General features: G+C 40.7%; 1 protein-coding gene across 1 annotated transcript in view; it reads left to right on the forward strand.

The window, feature by feature from the left end:
• LOC144943483 (nck-associated protein 1-like) overlaps window positions 1–19,655 on the forward strand; it is a 122,172-nt gene that overhangs the window by 10,469 nt on the left and 92,048 nt on the right. Inside the window, exon 2 of the mRNA XM_078870962.1 lies at window positions 6,454–6,564. Within this exon, the coding sequence (XP_078727088.1) occupies window positions 6,454–6,564 (111 nt within the window). The remainder of the gene's footprint in view (window positions 1–6,453; window positions 6,565–19,655) is intronic.

A 19,655-nucleotide genomic window follows, 5' to 3' on the forward strand; every position in this document is an offset into this window, starting at 1 on the left:
ACTAAAATAAAAAATGGTATAAAGTTAGGGAAGACAATCACCAAACCACCGCTATAATGTAAATTTTTCAGGTCTTCTGAAGACCAGATATGGTATATGGCGATATACAGAGGGTGGACTATAGTGTTCTGCGAAATACAGTAGAACTCTGATAATATCATCTGTGCTACAACAATCTGCGAATCCTACAATTCGTGGCTCCCTCTCACGGTCCTTGGCAACTGCTGTAATCCTCAACGGTGGAGATCCTGAATCTGCATTTCTGCCACGTATTTTTGGATATCTTTTAACAAAAAATCAGTTGTGTACCTCTGTTTTTGTCTTTGTGTTTGTGTTTCTAGGTCTCTATTTGTCTCTGCGTCTCTGTTACTCTGCAACCCGAGTTATGTCCTTGTGTCTCCCTTTCACTGTAGTTCTTAGCTAGCTTTGACATGCCAGAAAGCACTTATGACACCGAAATGTGTTTGAAGCTGTAGATTGTTAAATACCTTTTTGTAAGGTCTGTTGGCTAAAAAGATTGGCCTGCATTATCAATGTGTAAAACCTCAAATATTGTACTGCATTAAAACATATATATTTTTTTATATGATGGAAGATATTTAGAAAATAGTAAAACATATATTTAATTTTAACTTTCGATTTAAAGCTTTCGTGAATGCAGGGATTCATCTTCTTGGTTCTTTCGGTAAAATCACGTAGAAGGGAAATAATAAAAAAATTCTCGCGACGTTTCGGCCACAACGCAAGCAGCCGTCCTCAGGTGAAGAACAGGTCTGTCGGAAAGCTGTCTTTCCGACAGACCTGGTCTTCACCTGAGGACGGCTGCTTGTGTTGTGGCCGAAACGTCGTGAGAATTATTTTATTATGTTTTATTTTTATTATTTTATTATTTCTCTTCTACGTGACTTTACCGAAAGAACCAAGAAGATAATTTTAACTTATTTCAGCCCTTTGTGAGGCCACTGCCGCAGGAAGGTCTTATGCCATGTCAGCTGTAGAGGTTATTTTATCATACTTCACCATCATCGTCAATATAGGTTGGTAAAGCAGGGCACGTGACCTGATTAATGTAAGCCATCGCTGTAAATCAAACTAAAAGTTTTAGGGTTCATCATTATTCTATTTCTGTTTTTATTAATTCTGTGAATCATTGTGGAGTAGAGCCTGAAGGCTGTACAAAATAAAGTTTTTAAATGTATGCCAAAGAATGAATTAAGTGTCTCTGTCTTACAAGATAAAACTTTACTCTTGAAATACTTTATTTCTGCATATCATGGATACATCAGAATGCCTTGCAATTTTATTGTTTTGTGACGATTACCTCCTGGCAATGATCATGTCTGACTGCACACTTTCTAAAATTAATCCGGATTAAAAAATCCATGATAAATGTTTAATTTTAGTTAAATGCAGTCATTTAATTTACTGAATGTCAGTATTCAAAGTTAAGTAATGTTTGAGTTGATTTGCAAATAACGAAGCTATAATACCCACTTATGTCATGCTGTAAATATTTTATACACAAGTATAATACAAATCACGTCATACATTTCTCAAATACACATTATGTTTTACTATGTGTCTGCATACTATTGCCAAACTATAGTCCTGTGAATGTACATTTCTTTGAAGTAAATTACTAAAACGTATAATTCTGTATTTAAATGCATCTCTGAATACAAATCTCATGCCTTGACATTTTCTCTATGCAGTATTTGACTGCCGATGTATGTTCCCTCATCTCTGTCCTTCATCGCTACTGAATCATCACAGCCACCGGAGTAAGCTGGCTGTTTGTTCTGAACTCATGTCGGTATCATAAACCTAAAACAAGCCATTTGTGAAGAAAAATAACCCATGTAGTGTATTAGTATTCCTTGCATAACTCAGTGGTGTGGAACATAAAACAAGTTTTTCCCATATTTGCAGTCCAATTAGGAGAGTCTTGGTTGTGATCTAAAGGACAAGTTTAGAACATTTCACATGAAGAATTGTGTGACAATTTGTTAGGATGCTTGTAATTTTCAAACACATTACTGGCAATAATTTACAATTGTGTAGTAATACTTATCCAGCGCATAGCATATGCATACCATTTATGATTGATATATGTAAAATGATTGGTTATATTTATGTCATCACAGTGAAAAACTTATTTTTTGGGCACAAAAAGTATAAAAGTTTTCAGTAAATAATGTTATATCTTTGGGTTAGATCGCATAAATATAAATGTCGTTAAACCCGCCACCACCCGACACAGCAAATTAGTTCAGTTTGTCACGTAAACAAAACGTGACAATTAGATGCTAGTTCAGCACACTGTGTGTTGGAGAGTAAAACCCACAACATTTACAATTCGAATACGTGATCTAACCCAAAATCCTCTATTATGGATAATATTGGTCACCAAAGCCTACTTGTATTTTTAAAAATCCCGTTTCATGAGAACATTATAAAAATATGCCAATATACCAAGGTTTTTTTCCCTTTAATATCAGAGGAATGTAAATAAAATCCAATTTTAAGTTATGTTTACTTAAAACAGCCCTCTTTTGTTTACCAATTCATATTCATAGAAGCCCTCTGCGGTGAATCTCTTTGGAACAAAAACTAAATCGACCGTGAAATTGCAAAGCGTCAACTTGACCTACGGTGAATATCGGAGGCTTGTTGTCGCACACAAGGCCACTAATAGGAGTCCGCAAACCTTTTCACACCTGGGGTGTCAACACTCTTTTTCCTAGTGACCTAAAGCCGTGCACGGCCTATGACCTTTACATCAGACCCTTTTAAAGAAGAGTCCCCTGTTTCTTTATCCAATCTTGTCTCACCGACTTAAGTAGAAACCAATGTTAGGACAAGCAATGTGTGTTTACCCTGGAGCGCATAAGTATTTTACTTGAGTTGTATAATCGTCTATAGTAGTCTGGAGAACCATATTTTCTGACGTAATAAAATACACATTTATACAAAGACTGCCTACTTATATCAACCTAATAAATAAATATATTTCCTTTGCCCGATAGCAACAAAGTCACATTTTGACTGAATGCCCTTCCTTGCTTCAAACAGCACTTGATCCGACCATTTAATCCCACCACAGATAATATCCACACACGTTGACACAGGATATAATTGTGTAGCATAAATACCCTGCTCGAATGTCTGCCTCTATCTTCCTTATACTTTACTAGCTTTACTACCCGGCTTCACCCGGGACTTAGATTCACGACGCCCGGCCACCTATGTCTCCCCAGTGGTGATGTTCACACACCACATCAATTTCCCGTTTGAGGCTGAGTCGACCTAGGGGAGGCCCAGGACCGGTTCAAATAATCGTCACCGGTGGTGGCCGTGAGCAGGAATGAAACTCGGGTCGCCGGGTTCGTAGCGCAGCGCGCGAACCACTACACTACTGCTCCCCCCACACACACACAACTTTCAGGGTGCGTACGGCAGGTAACGACTGAAATAATAAAGCAATGCTGCGCGAAGAACGCCTTAGACCTGCAAAACATTTGTATTTCACTTTACCCGCGATCAGCAGGCACACTGCGTTACGCTTCCCGCATGCGGGTGACATGACAGATGTGACGTCACAGCTCACTTGCCGTGCAAAATATATGCATTATTGCGCCGCACCCCCAAAAAAATAATAAAGTGTATTTTTATAATTTTTGCATGGTGTACAGTCTGGAAAGTACTCACATGGCAAATTTCAAGTTTGTTGCATGTCGGGAAGTACGAGAAACATTTTGGACGGACACACATAATCACAAATTTCCCTTTTATATGTATAGATAGAAGAAGATCACTTTCAGGTAGCTGGGTGGCTCAGAGGTCAGGCCACTGAGCTAGCATCGCTGTGATCCTGGATTGGAATCCTAGAAGCTTTTATCCCCTCATTAAACCGGAGTTCTCATTTAGCAAGTTGGTGGTCTCTGCTTGGCCACCAATGACTAGGTAAAAAACAGTTACATTAAATTGGGATTTTCATTTAATTCGGCTATATTCCTGCTCTAAGACGAAAAAAAATTGCTTCATTATCAAGCCTTGAACATGTTTTCACGAGCAGTATGGGTTGAAAGATGCTGCTGCACGGTGTGGATAGTAGGTCACTTAAAGATATGTGAACCATTCCCAAGCATGGGATGATGAGTTATAATGTTTTATTTATTTATTGCCGTAATAATTATTACACAATTGGAGAAAAAAAAGACAAACACATAGGTGTAATGTTTGTATTATCAGTATTTACATTAATTTGACTCCTGGAACCAACTCCACTGCAGCCAGAAGGGCATAGTTTGTCTTCACCACGGGAACGTGAGTTTGCCACCAATGTTTCTGTGGGTGACTTACGGAAATCAAACTGTTCTGTCCTTATTTAAATAGGGATATGCATTGCCTATGTGACTTTATAATGTGTACGGTATTGTGGCTGTGTATGTGCATTATAACATGAACCCCACTAAGTGCAGTGCCTTTTGGCAGGTATTGATGCACCATGATGTAGACCTTTGGCATTTTCCTCTGAAAAATCTATCTCGACCAATTTTTGGTGGGTGAAGATTATCACTGATTATTTATTTAAACACTAAAATAGACATTGAGACAGAACATTGCAATGTAGGTAAAACACGTTCCGTAAAAAATCATTGCTGAACTGATCTGCCCCCTTTTCTCTCTGACCACCCGACCTGGGAATCAATCCCACGTGACATTTCAAAGCTCTGGGCCATTTGCTCAAAATGCCATCAATATTGGACTCATGATGTAATAGATTAAGTGAAGGCAGATGTAGAAATGATAATTCTTCTCCCTTTCATCTTTGGTAGAGAACAGCTGTGGTTAATCTGTTATGAAAATCAACCCGAAGGTAACGCTTGTAAACTGAAACGGAACAAGTGTTGGAATTTTACCTTTTCCAGATTATTGGAGGGCATGTTTTTGGAGTTTTATATTTAATAAACCCAAGTTATTATAATGCACCCCTTTAATCTTTTTTTTTGTTCGTCATATACGGTCATTTACGGTCATTTTTAGAGCCTGTTTTCAACCAAGAGTCCACACCGTGTTTTGTGTCAATGTTATATTTTTCATAAGCTGGACATGTAAGCACAAGCGAATCGCACACTTGGGCTTTGGTCTGTCCTATGCACATTGTGGAACATATATTTGGTTTATTGCTATTGATATAAATATTCAGAAATGTAATATTACTTGTGCATAACCCATATGACATTACGCATGCTCACCCCAATGAAGCAGAGACGGGTATATAGTAATACAAAACTATATACAGTACATATACACATTACGTAATGCTAATGATATTTTCATCAAATATATATTGTAAAATCACTGAATAAAAAAAAAGCTTAACGTAAGCTGCATTATTTGACGGAATTTTCATCACTCACCGATGAAGTGACCATCAGGGCTCTGCGATGAGCACAGGGCCCACTGCTTAATGGATGTGATAAGTGCATCGGCAGCAATCCCCACAGCTCCATGAGTGCCATCTGACCATGCTGTAGCAAAGGGGCCCCTCTGGGTGAGAAGAGGAATCTGGGGGCCTGTCTCCCTCGCACATTATTTCCCTCTCGAACACTTATGCTGACCAATAGTGCGAGTGATGTTGTCGAGCATCATCATTGGTCATTTTCAGTCAACTGCTGGGTTAGGAATTCCCGTCGCTGATGCCCTGCACCCATCACCTAGGGTACTCTTCTTGCATTTGCCCTCGTTTAATTGTCCCATGTCTTACGTGTGTGTATTCCTTCTTTGGGCTACCTTTTATAATCCAATTTTTCCATGCCTTCAAGCAACATGTCCGAATGGAATCTCACAAGTGTGGTGCTGAATATAGCATGCAGATTCCAAATATGCAGGGTGTTATGATACGAACATGCACGCCTATTTGAAGATGTCCGAGTTTTTTTTTCCTTAAATTTAGTTGCTTTTCTGTATTATTAAACTCAATTAAGTTTCATTTTGATACAAACTGATAGGTTGGGTATTTAATTAGCCGAAAGCTAGCAAGTCTATATGTGCTGATCCACAAATATACAACATAAATACAATACTATTTCAATATATTGTTATGATTACTATGGTATTACTAACCTTTTTACACCGTACCTTAACAATTATATTCTTAATTAGGCTAGGATTTACAGTCATGGTTATGTCAGTGCATTATGTGTAGCGTAACTTTTGTGTCTAATTGTACCAGTATAACTGAATAGCCATGTCAGAAGGCAAGAGGTAAAGTAGGTTTAGCAAGTCTGTCATTCATAGGCAATACGGTAGCAAAAATGACACATGAGAAACTATGACTGCATTAAGAGATAATGACGTATATATATTTTTTAAACAATTGTTTCATGTGCTAGCCGATGAATTTAAATGTGTGTTACGTTTGTCTCGCCTCCCGTTTACGGCATGCAGGCCTGTGGTGACCCAAAGGCAAAGCCTACCTACCTGCTCGACAAGAACCTGGAATCGGCCATTAAGCACATCGTCCGCAAGTTTCCCAGCGTGGACACGCGCAGTGGCACAGTAAGTTCGTTCCTTCTACCGTGCACACAATCCCGCTCGTGATGCTGTGACACACGTGAAAATTGACGTTTTCTTCAGCCTGTATGTATGTTGAACTTCTTTCGCGCCGTACGTAGTCAGCGGTGTGGGGGAAGGACAACGGCCTGCTTGCTTGGCTGCACTCTGTATGTTCGCACAGTAGAGGATTATGGTTAAAACGACAACAGTTTAGGGTAAATGTGTGGATGGTGGTTTGTGCCACGTTTAGCAGAGTGTATTTCTTTAGACTGGCATCGTATAATATTGATATGACACAGTCACCTCTCGATTATCCAGGGTGGTGGCGTTAAGGGGGGGCCCCGGAAAAACTAAAACACGCAAAATGTATGAAAATTAGGCTATAGAAACGTATTGTTTACCTACGTATAATGGGGGAAAACATGGAGCATGCGTCATCTGTTGTTGTTTGTGAAAGTAATCGGTTTACTTACCGGCCCGCAATAAATGAGGAGCAGACAATAATAATAATAATAAAATCAGCACATGGAAAAATACTCACATATTTATACACAACTGCAATTAATTAGCAGCGTAGCTAATCCTCTCATTGATAACTGTGTAGTACTAACACAGACTATGAAAACCCTACACCTTTATTGCCTTAAACAATGGTACATTTTTGCTAAATGGGGAAAAATGCATCTTGTGTTCTTGACATGTTTGCACACACGTTAAACCATGGTTGGCACGTCCATATTAAACATGGGAGGCTAACTGTTCTGTTTTTGCATATGGCGGCAATCTGTTCGGGAGCTAAATGCCAATGTCGAGGTCTGCTAGCCATGAAGGAGCTTTCAGGAGAGAGTTCAGGAGGTTAACTGATGCCACACCATGGGGAAGTGAGGAGAGAAGATTACGGTGGGGCGGACAGGAAGTGTTTTTGGAAACTTGAAATTAAGAAAAAAAGAAGTGTCTGTTTTAATCATGGAGATTCTCTCGCTGAGGTAGCAAGACACAAGGCTGGACAGTTTCCCACCTTAGTTGACGTCTTAAACAGCTCAAAACAAATGTCAAGCTACAATTAGCACTCACTATTTAGTATGTATTGTTATATTACGGTAATATATTACAATATATATTAGTGATTTGCGCACCTTTCCTATACTTTGCACTCCTAACTTGTTTTTGTATTGTTTGTTGTAACATTCTGACCTGCTCCTCGTGGACATCTGTGAAAAAGAGCTTTACAGCTATTGGATTCCTCCAGTTTAAATTAATATTCTGATTCTGAAATAAGGTTGGTCTTTACCTGTAAATAACCTTAACTTGCTGCTAGGCCGTGGTTTGCCTCGTGATCCTACCCGCTCAGCTACAGTGTCTACAACTGATCAATATTTTTTTTTACTTAAACTCAAATACTTTGCACTCTAAAATGTGCTACTCTGCATGGCTTTATATTTACAATAAATAGAAGGTATATTCATATATAACACCTCGAAACATTCATCAGTAACCTTGTTATTTCCCACGTGGATGTTTCTTGTGAGGGAGGGTGAAGGCCAATTCTATTGTTCAGTTTCCCACGTGGGCAGACTTTATCCTCCCTACACTCACTGTGGCACCACCTGTGGGAAACTAAACTTGTTGTGTTTAGTTTGTTGTCCTTCCCCCGCACCTCCGATTAGCACGGTTGGCTACATACGGCGCGAAATAAATGATAAAAAAAAATACATGTGCAAAAACACAGTTCTAAAAACAAGTGGATTATTTTGAATTTAAGCTTTCGTGACTGCAGGGATTCATATTCTTGGTTCTTTCGGTAAAGTCACGTAGAAGGGAAACAATAAAATTATAAAAATATAAAACAATTAAATTCTCACGACGTTTCGACTGCAACACAAGCAATCATCATCAGGTGTGGAAAAACACAGCAAGAACCAAGAATATAAGTGGATTATTCATAACAAATACACGTAAAAACAGCACAACTCTCGGGCTATTACAAGGAAATTTGAGTTTGGCAGCCAGCATATGGACACAGGATGTATGGCCATACAGTGTGCACTCATTGGTTCTTTCGGTACAGTGTGTAGTCATAAAACAATTGAACAATGTAAACTAAAGCAGACACAGATGTAGTTATGACTCAGGCTGACAAAATGGGAACTTGGCTGAGCAATGGCAATGCCCATCCCATCTTGTGCTGGGCAAAGTATCAAGAACGTTTCGTCTTCGCTCGCGTGGAAAAATGTGTACAGGGTGTTTGTAAAGGTGTAGTGAATCGCTGAAGCATTACATTTAGGCAGACGTTTGAACTGTGTGGCTCTGCTTTGACATTTGCCCTTGGGAATATCTGTTTTGCTGCTGAAGAAATGCAACGTGCCATTAGACAATACTGCAGTGTGCGTGGAGGCGTCCGTGTGTTATGTGTGGTGAGCGGTGGCGTAGTAGTTTAGCGTGCTGTGCTATGAACCTGGCGACCCAAGTTCAATTCCCGCTCACGACCATCACCAGTGACGATTATCTGAACTTGTCCTGGGCCTCCCCTCGGTCGACTCATTCTCAAATGAGTACCTGGCGCGGTGTGTAAAAACATCGCCACTGGGGAGACACGCATCCCCTCGTGTGCCGTGCTGGCCTTCAGAGGTGCTCGCTAACAGCACTTGCCCCGACAGCCTGTCAAGGCTATACGTGGAATCTTTGTTATGTGTGGTATATTAAATATGCAGGGTCATCTGACCCAAACCTATTCGAGCAATGATATTTCATGTATGGTAACGGTGCATATTCAATTGTGCTTTGCAATGCATTGTACAAGCGATATTCATTGCAATGAGAGAAAAAGAAAATGCAAACAGTTTGAATACGTTTCAAATTTACATGTACTTGCATGCATATTAAAATGGACATTTTTATTTGAATGCAAGTAGATATTTTTTTACATTGTGTACATTGTGATTATGTAAGTAACAAAACATAATCATTATCAGCAGCGGCAGCCACTGTTTATCCACTGCTGGATGAAGGCCTTCATGCCGTTGCCATCCCTCGCGACACTGCAGTGCCACGATTCATCTCACTCCTGCCCATGAACTGATCTCATTGCTCCAACTCCATGTTGTCATTTTACATATTCATTACCACTCTGTCTTCATTCAGCTATGCAGCATATTTCATGTATTTATGGCATTGCACCTAGCTGCAGATTTGGATAAACGTCACATTTGTCATATCCATTGTATCTCTTATTTGCTCAGAGAGAGCATTTACATGTGACATTTTGCGTGGGATGAGATATAAATTTTACTAAAACCAATCATAGGCTCTTTTTCTAAGTTATATCAAAATTCACCGTTATATGATTATCCCTAGTCATTGGCTCGATGCATCATATCACTGTCCTGGAATCGACTGACAGCTTAAGTTGAAATTAAACTTTACAGCTGTCACGAGCATGTCATGGAAGAATTCATATTTTAAGTGCCTGAATGCAGCATCGGCCCATGTTGGCACTATTTTTCTCTCAAGGGAGTGGCACCCAGCTCAGCTGCCCTCTGTGCTCCTCCTCTCGCAATGCCATGCCCTCCACAGCAATGTCTTTGAAAAAGCTAGCTGGCAATAGCTGGGGCTGTGATGCTCGGCTTCTTTGTACAGCGGCCTCGGCCTTGGTTTACTCTGCGGCTAAATACTGCCTGACTGCCTGCCTGCCTGGGAGATGAGTTCATGCATGAACCCCTGCTGCTGTGGCCCTCGACGGTCAAGCCTTCTGGATTCGCACTCCCTTTGCCCCCAGTAGTCGACGGCGACGAACAACCGCATGAGAACATCACACGGGTTGCTTGCGGATAGCTCGTGCATGTATTGAGACTCGAGGACACTCCACTGCAGATGTGTTGAACAACTTAACACAATGGGACATCTCGTAAACACCTATCCACTTGGACTCATTCCTGGGAAACCTCTGAATATCACACTGCATCTCCTGAAGCTCTTGACCAGAAGCCTAAATGTAAAATCATATTGTAAAATGTTGCTATTCTTCCATCTTCATTAATGCTTCGTCTTCTCTGTTACTCACTAGCCACCTGTTGTAACATGCTCTCTCCGAGCCACTCTCCCTCATGCTTCACCTTGTTCTTTTCCCTGTGCCCTTCTCATACGGTGGATTTGTGACACACTTCCTATGGAACAACGTCTAACCTGTGCATTCGATTTTTGCCAAATTAAAGAAAATGACTAAAACTACATCTTTAATGTCATGATTCATGCTGCAATTTAGGTTTAGGCCTAATAAGGACTGGGCCAAATTGGTGTTGTAAGACCCTCCACCACCCGACATAGCCGAAGAAATCAAATTGCCACGTGGTGTGCAAGCGGCAGTGAATTTTTATGCTTGAAATAGTTGAGCTTGGCAAGTTGTATTATGCAAATACCGGGATGGTTCATATGTTTTCACAATGTCAATGATAATGGTAGGGGCCCTTTAAGATTGTCAAGGGGTTAATGTTTGCAATCCATTCTAGCTGAACCACGACCTTAAGACTAGCTTCATGTTAAGTTCCTTGGAGTTTTGTGAGTTGCGCCACATGCAGACAATAAGCTGTGAAAATAAATTAATTGCAGCGAGGGTTTTCTTCCTGGAAAATGTGTGCAATGTTTTGTTGCTTTGCCGAGACTGCATTAGTCACCTGGGTTAGGAAATCCTTAACTTTTATTAATTTGTTTATTTAAATTCGCTACTTTAATACAGTATTCACACCGCATGGACTTGATATTAACATCCGATTTTTTTAAAATAATCTAGATATAAAACTTCACATTAAGCATGCAAATATCACACCTTATTAATCCTTATTCTGATAAAACAATGGCTGGACATTTAATCAACAGTGGCTTAAAAGCTTCTCCTATGAAGTGCATAGTTGAATGATTTTGTCATTTAATCTTGGTTTAATTCTAATGTCATCTGTCCATCCAGCACTGAATGTGTAAACTCTGCTATTCTGCACATTGTTATTGCAGAGCAGATGACAACAGTTTCCCATATTGGTTACGTGGATGTAATTCTCATTCCCAGTTTAAAAGAACCTGATGCAGTTATGTTCTTCCGACTTAGATAATCAAACGCTTCAAAATACCTTTTTAATATGAATGAATTAATCCATAATATAGGTTATTTGTTTGGGGTGAGATTGCGTAAATATATAAATGTGTTGTTAAACCCGCCACCACCTGACACAACCAATTAGTGTAAGGTTTGTCACGTAAACAGAACATGCCAATTCGTTACGTGTGTAGTGAGCAACTTCCGACACACGTCTAGTCGAAGGCTTCTTATTTATTAAGAGCACACAGGGCGATACACTTCGTAACGCGGCTACACCCAGGCTGTCCACGTGGTCAAAGACGAAAAGATGACGCAACCAGGACCCAGACCCCACACGAACAGCCCCGAAGCTCTGGCCACGCCCCCTTTCTAGAACCTTCAGGATGGTTCCCGGAGCTTCTCGACTGACTCCTCCCTTCACCTTTACCTCCGATACGGCCCTTCATCATATCATCATAAGGCATTATGTAATTATGTAATGCAGCCATAACCGTAGTTACCCCTTCAGGCCGGCAGGTGTCACCCTGTCATTACACTCGTACAGCACACCGGTGTGTTGGAGAGCAAAGCCACAACATTTACAATCTGAGTACGACGTTTCGCCAGTAATTACAAATAGTTTAATCAGGCGACATAATTAAATTCTTGTGAACAGCAATAGCAGTTAGAGTGGGCCATCACTGTGTTGACAACGCAATAAAATTGCATCATGGGGTGCCACGGTGGCGAGATGTTAACTACCTTGCCTGGTATACAGGAGGTCGTGGGTTCGATCTCAACCCTAACGCCTGTATATTTGGAGTTTGCATCCCTCTCTCTCCCTGTGGTCGCATAGTTGTTTTCTCCAGGTCCTCCGGTTTTCCCCTACAAAATTAGAGACATGCGTTTAAAGTATTTGGCTGCTATAAATGTCCACAGGATACGGCCGCTTTGTAGAGCTATCATTTGTGGCCAGGCCACTTCTGAAAAAGAGCTAAATAGCTAATCGGAGCCATACCTGGTAAAAAAATAATAACCACAGTGTATATTTCATTCATATTTTCTGCTTGTGTCTTGCCAAGGTTTTATTAGCTTGGCAGAATACAGATCTTTCCAGTTATGCACTGAATGGAAAATTATTCTTGGAAACTCAACAACGCAACGCACGTACTCTGCTGTGAGTTATTAACTGCTGGCAATACTATGCATATCTGTAATGAGTATGCGTTAAACAAAATGTATACATTGTGAAGATGTGCATTTAAAAATAATGTAGGTACCTTTCTTGTTATGTTCTGCATTTAAGAAAGTGTAAATTTCTAAACAGTGTGTTATTAAAATATCTAGTACGATTCGTATAAAAATGAGGGCTGTGGTGTATGTACAATTTTTCATGTAAATTTCATTTAAAAATGTGATTGATTATTAAACACAGTCTGTCTCCGAAATGTTAAGCTTTAATTAAATTAATATATATATGAAAATAAATATTTTGAATGTGACAGTATAGCTGACATACCATTTCCACGTGGCACCAAGAATATTTAGTGTTAACCGGCCTAAGAAGAACCAACCATCTAGCATAGGCTATTTAAAATAAGCACTTTTTTTTGTTGAAAATAAAAAGCAACTCCTTTGACTACATCATTTTTAAATGTTATATAAATCCCCATTTTTATAATAATAAAATGTTATATAGCATCAATCAATCCAAGATTTATAATGCATGACATTCAGCAAAATGCAGAGACGGAAGTGTGAATCGCACCTAATTTTGAACATTTCAGAAAAAAAATTCATTTCTCGATTATTTACCTCGGAAGGCCTATCTGAGAGGTTCATTTGAGTTTACACGAAAAGTACGACCCTCTTATATATTTGGCTTTATAGGAGAGAGGATTTGTAGTAGGTTCTCAGCAGCATAGAAATACTGGAGCACATTTATCAAACCTAATTTTGCTGCATGATTACCCACTGAACATACATCAAAGACTCCCTCTTGGGTGTTCAGAATGGCGAGCTATGATATTTCTGCTTTGCTTGGCTCGGTAAAATGGAGTGCAGGGGTTTGGAGCCATCCTTGCAGAGGTGTGAAAAAATGAACATGTTTCCTGGTTCCCTACACTGAGTGAATTATTATTTCTGTCCCTGAGGCCTAGGACGTTGTTGAGGCCTTGCATACGGTACTGCATATGCTGTATGCATTATTTGTGAATATCGGCTTCTCAACAGTAGTTTCCACTGTTACTGTGGAAAGGAAAAGAGTCATAAAAGCATCGTTACTGTGTCTTGCATCAACAAAGCTGTGCAACGTTTCACAGGGGGATGCAATTACAGTGACAAAAGGCAATACTATTTAAAGTAAAGATGTGTCCAGATATTTTCACCGAATTGATCTTGCATTGCCTCGGCTGTAATTCAGTGCAATACGGCTCCTTTCTCTAGCTGTAGATGATACTGTGTGTGAGTTGTGGGAAATGAATGTGATATTTATATCTGGAAAATGTTGTCGTTTCAATGCCTTCTTTTTTACTTCAACGTACAAGGCAGTGACAGCGGTGTTTTATCATTTTCATTGCCCACAGATTGAATTGCATTGCTAAATGTTCAATTTTGTGGCAGCTAATTTAGGACAAGGCCCATTAATGTCATCACTCATCACACGTTATGTACATAAACATGGAGCGGAGCACATTGAAATAGATGAATATATGCTCTATTCTGAAATGTACCGACGTGCTCTATTTACTAAAAGGAAAGTCACATTTGTACACGATTCTTTGTTTGCATCCAAGATTAAATTATAAAATAGTGGATTGCTGTGTGATGTGTGCTGCATGATGTTCATGTGAAGGGAATAGCATTTCACAATACATTTCCCACGTAGTTTTAAAGCAAAAAAAAAATGCTTTTAGGGAATTTTTCTGCGGCTCATATTGATAATTGAATTTTTCAAGCATGTAGGCAGCTCTTTTTCTCCAAAACGTTTGTAATGTTCATTTTGGTTTTCTTTTTTCTGCTTCGGTGAACATAAGAGGTAATGCTATTAAAGCTGTCTGTCCTATTATGTACATATGTTGCACTTCTTTTGCACCATACGTAGTCAACCGTGCTAATCGGAGGTGTCAATCACAGCAGAGTTGACAAATGTTGATCAGGGAATTCATTGCAATTAATTCCCGGTGTAGCGGTTCAATTTCCTGCACCATCATTATTTATTCACGTTACTTTCCTGCAATGTATGTATGTTGGACTTCTTTCTCAACTTACGTAGGTGCGGGGGACGTACAACAAACTAAACTTAAAAATCAGTTCTAAAGAAATGAGTTTTCAATATAGATTTAAAAGTCCATAGCTCCAGTGGATTGCTAATACCACGAGGAAGAGCATTCCAGTTGATCGCAGAATCACATCTGAAAGCACGCGATGCAGTGACCATCTTTGATCGATGGTTAGCCAAAAGCCGTTTCTGCGAGGATGACCGGAGTTTCCGTGATGATGTATGCCCCTTGACAAAATTAGCGAGGTATTGAAGTTCATTTGTGGCAAGCATTTTGTGTGTGTAATGAGCACAACCTTATAATGTATTAATTCGGTAACCAGAAAATGAATAACCATAGTTCTGCATTATTTACGTGCGCTATTCTTGGACGCAATCTTTTGGGGTGTTTTGAATGATGAGATAATTGCCGGAGACCGAGGTTGGCTGCGATTTTTGCGTTCAGAATGCACGGCCACCCTTGGCGATGCCGCACGGCAGTGAGGGTCGATCCACAGAGTGAGGGACGGTGCGGGGGGGACACCGGGAACAAAAGTATGCTTGTGTGAAAGTGGCTGCGGTGGGTTCTTTTATCAAAATAGATTTCACATTCTGGTCAGGTTCCCTTGACACGGGGAGGACAAAATAAAGCGGCGCTCAACAGCAGCGTTGTGATTGTGCTCATTCGCGGATCACTTCTGCGGATATCCATTCATGCTGTGCTCACCAAAAAGGGTTTTATTTTCTGCAAAAAAACATTGCTGGATTAAAATGTATAACGCTACTATTATCGTGGTTTTGCACACTCCTCTGCATGTACGTGGTGTATTTAATGCATTGGATTGGATTGGTTTTGGCGTATATCATATGGTATAATTCGATTGCCTTACTGACTGCTTCTGTCACTTCTACATATTCTATTGGTTCCCATTAATGTGCTGCGCCCACACACATTTTATAGTCCTCTTATGATGGTGGCACTTCAACGGGTGTGCTGCAACTGAACAATTCTCTTTATCCACACCAAAACAGTAACAATAAACACAATATGTTTTGCGAGCCAATGCAAATGGGTTGTAAGTGTTTTGAAGACAGACATCATAAGTGTGGTGCTTCAAAGAGTATTTTGAGGGAGGATGTTTTGTCGGAATTTTTGTATGCAAAAAACGGATATATTTTTTTCTTTCATTTTTGAGCTTTTGTCACTGATTTGTTATCAAATGAATTACATGTAAACAATGCACCTCGTTTCCTTGGTACAATTGACTCTACATGCCAACAAATAATTGTATTTGTACCTGTTTAACACGTAGGCTTTCGCGACCAGTATCATCCATAAGAGGTTTTTTGGGTTAGATCGTGTAAATGTATAAATGTGTCGTTAAACCCACCACCACCCGACACAGCCAATTAGTAAGGTTTGTCACGTAAACAGAACATGCCAATTCGTCACCAGTACAGCACACCGGGTGTGTTGGAGAGCAAAGCCACAACATTTAATTTTGTACTCAGATTGCAAATTTAAATGTGGCTAATTATATATATAGCCATACACGCAATTTGTGGTGAGCTTAATGCTCTTTGTTCTGGCCATTAATTTTTCAAAAATATATATTTAAACAAGTGGACTTGAACTCTTACATTGTGCATGTTTCGTTTTTTTTTAATGCTTATTCCTGTCCAGTGGGTAGATGTCTGAAATAATTGTCATACAATAGGTGACTAGTGAAGGAAAGGTTATTTATTTGAAGCTTGATGAAAGTTTGACTAAGTGTCTCAGGGGACACACATGGGGAAGATAAGTATGCGAGGGACACGAGGAGTGTTGAATAATGGAGGTGGGAAACCGTTACACAAAAAAAACATTGAAAGCAGAAGATTGCACATTCGGTCTGAACTAGGGTCAAAAGGCAAATGAAATTCACTACCTTGGAAAATGCCTTTGGGGAAATGAGAAAGCGAAAGCAGGAAGAAGAAGTCAAAGGCAAATGCCTTGTTGAGAATACAAACAGTATTTGGATACTAAGAAACTTATCTCTTAAATTTCGATTTAAAGCTTTCGTGACTGCAGGGATTCATCTTCTTGGTTCTTTCGGTATCTCTTAAGTTGGGGAAAAATCAGGTCCAATGGAAATGAAGTGTTTTTCTGAGTGAAATACTGTTTCCGTGATAAACAATACATTTATTTCGTTGTCTTTTCAATTGGTTAACTCCATTCTTTCTTATAATAAAGTGTTATTGCTCAGCGGTCAAATGTCGAACAATTAATTTTCCTTTCACCTTCCAACAACCGTTCTTGTTCCTATGAGACATTTGTCAATATACGTTATTTCTTGAGGAGTGTCTCTAATAATCCATGCTCCACATAGGAATGAAACTGACAGCAAATCATAGGTGTTTGATTTTGATCTGATGACTTGTAACATTGAATGTTAAGATTGTTGGAAAACGATGTCCATCGTATTGAAGACTAGCTTTAATGCCCGGCTTCGCCCGGGACTTGGATTCACCACGCTCGGCCGCCTTTGACTCCCCAGTGGCGATGTTCACACACCACACCAGTTACTCGTTTGAGGCTGAGTCGACCTAGGGGAGGCCCAGGACCGGTTAAAATAATCGTCACCGGTGGTGGGGGGGAATCGAACTCGGGTCGCCGGGTTTGTAGCTCAGCGCGCTCAGTACTACACTGCAATACGTTACGCTTCCACGTGCGCGGGTCACGTGACAGATGTGACGTCACAGCTCACTTGCCGTGCAAAAAATATATGTATTAATGAGCTCCCCCCCCCCACTAAAAAAACCAAAAGTGTATTTTTATAATTTTTGCATGGTGTACAGTCTGGAAAGTACTCACATGGCAAATTTCCAGTTTGTTGCATGTCGGAAAGTACGCTAAACATTTTGAACAGACACACATATTCACAACTTTGCCTTTTATATATATGGAGATAACATACAACCTTAAAACTCATAAGAGGGTTGTATGTATGTTGAACTTCTTTCACATCGTATGTCGCCAACAGTGATAATTGGGTGACTGAAATATAATTAATAGATACTGTATGATTAAACAAACGTAATTTAATGTACATAATGAATGAAATGGTCATGCTTTGATCCACATGCAGTGTGTGTGTGCTATTCATGTTCCATTTCCGATACTAGACACAGGAGGATGGCAGAGTGATGACTACACATCATTATAGCTGGAAAAGCTTGAGCTATGCTTGAATAGACACTGAATGACTTTGGTGAATACATCATTTTAGGAGATACTGTTTAAGGAAGTTGCTGAGCCACACATGCGCTTGAGATATTCAGTCTTGGCCCACGAGAGGAAGCTGCACGTTGTGAAAGATGAACACCATCAGCTGTTTAGAAACATGCTTCCTGTACTGTTAGGATTACTCAAGTTAGTGTGGTAGATGGAAAATAAGGTCATTAATCATTGGTGCAATTGACAAATATAAAGGGAGGTTTGTTCTGTGCTTGATCATTTGGGCTCAGTTTTTTTTATCCAGCCACAGAATAAAGTCGGGCATGTGACAAGCCTGAGCGCTGCCAAACATCCCGCTGTTGTCATGAAAATGGGGATTTTGTTGCAGTTAACTTCTGGCTTCATGCTCGACTCAAAATGCCAAGCAAATGGCCAGATGTTGGGCAGAACGGTAGGGTGGGGCCTGTGATCAGTGGGCGGGGCCTGTGATCAGTGGGCGGGGCCTGTGATCAGTAGGCGGGGCCTGTGATCAGTGGGCGGGGCCTTTGATCAGTGGGCGGGGCCTGTGATCAGTGGGCGGGGCCTGTGACCAGTAGGCGGGGCCTGTGATCAGTAGGCGGGGCCTGTGATCAGTGGGCGGGGCCTGTGATCAGTGGGCGGGGCCTGTGATCAGTGGGCGGGACCTGTGATCAGTAGGCGGGGCCTGTGATCAGTAGGCGGGGCCTGTGAGCAGTGGGCGGGGCCTGTGAGCAGTGGGCGGGGCTTGTGATCAGTGGGCGGGGCCTGTGATCAGTGGGCGGGGCTTTTGAGCAGTGGGCGGGGCCTGTGATCAGTGGGCGGGGCCTGTGAGCAGTGGGCGGGGCCTGTGAGCAGTAGGCGGGGCCTGTGTTCAGTGGGCGGGGCCTGTGAGCAGTAGGCGGGGGGATTGAGGAATCTTTCAATTTATGTATTTTGTTCAATTGTATTCAAAGGTATACATGAAGCCGCAAATAAATGTACATGGTCTGATTGGTGCCGCCTGGATTGCTGATTGTATTTGTGCACACCTTCTATGCACCCAGCACTCCCGATTATAAAACCCATTTGCGCTCTCCCTTTACAGGCAGGTTACGGAAGGGTTAGGTTCCCGAGAATGATCCGTAACCCGAATATTGCGTATGTCGGAAACTGAACAATTCCCCCACCACAATCAAGATACAGTAAAACCTTGGAATTGCGAGCATAATTCGTTCCGGAAACGTGTTTGTAATCCAAAGCACTCGTATATCAAAGCACTCGAATATCAGTTGTGATCACGTGACGCTCGGCAGACAAAGCGTATACACGTGCTACTCGTATTGCAAGACCTCGCTCGTTTATCAAATTAATATTTAATTATAATTTTTGCTCGTCTTGCAAAACACTCGCAGACCAAGTTACTCGCAATCCAAGGTTTTACTGTAAAATCCCATAGCCCGAAATAGTTGTGCCTCCCCCTACCCGATTACTCGCTCGTTTTCTCTCAGTGCTGTTTCACGCTCTCGTCTGTTTTCTATCGCTGCCTGTATCGT

The sequence above is a fragment of the Lampetra fluviatilis genome, chromosome 2 (assembly GCF_964198595.1).
Source record: "Lampetra fluviatilis chromosome 2, kcLamFluv1.1, whole genome shotgun sequence".
Classification (NCBI taxonomy): Eukaryota; Metazoa; Chordata; class Hyperoartia; order Petromyzontiformes; family Petromyzontidae; genus Lampetra; species Lampetra fluviatilis.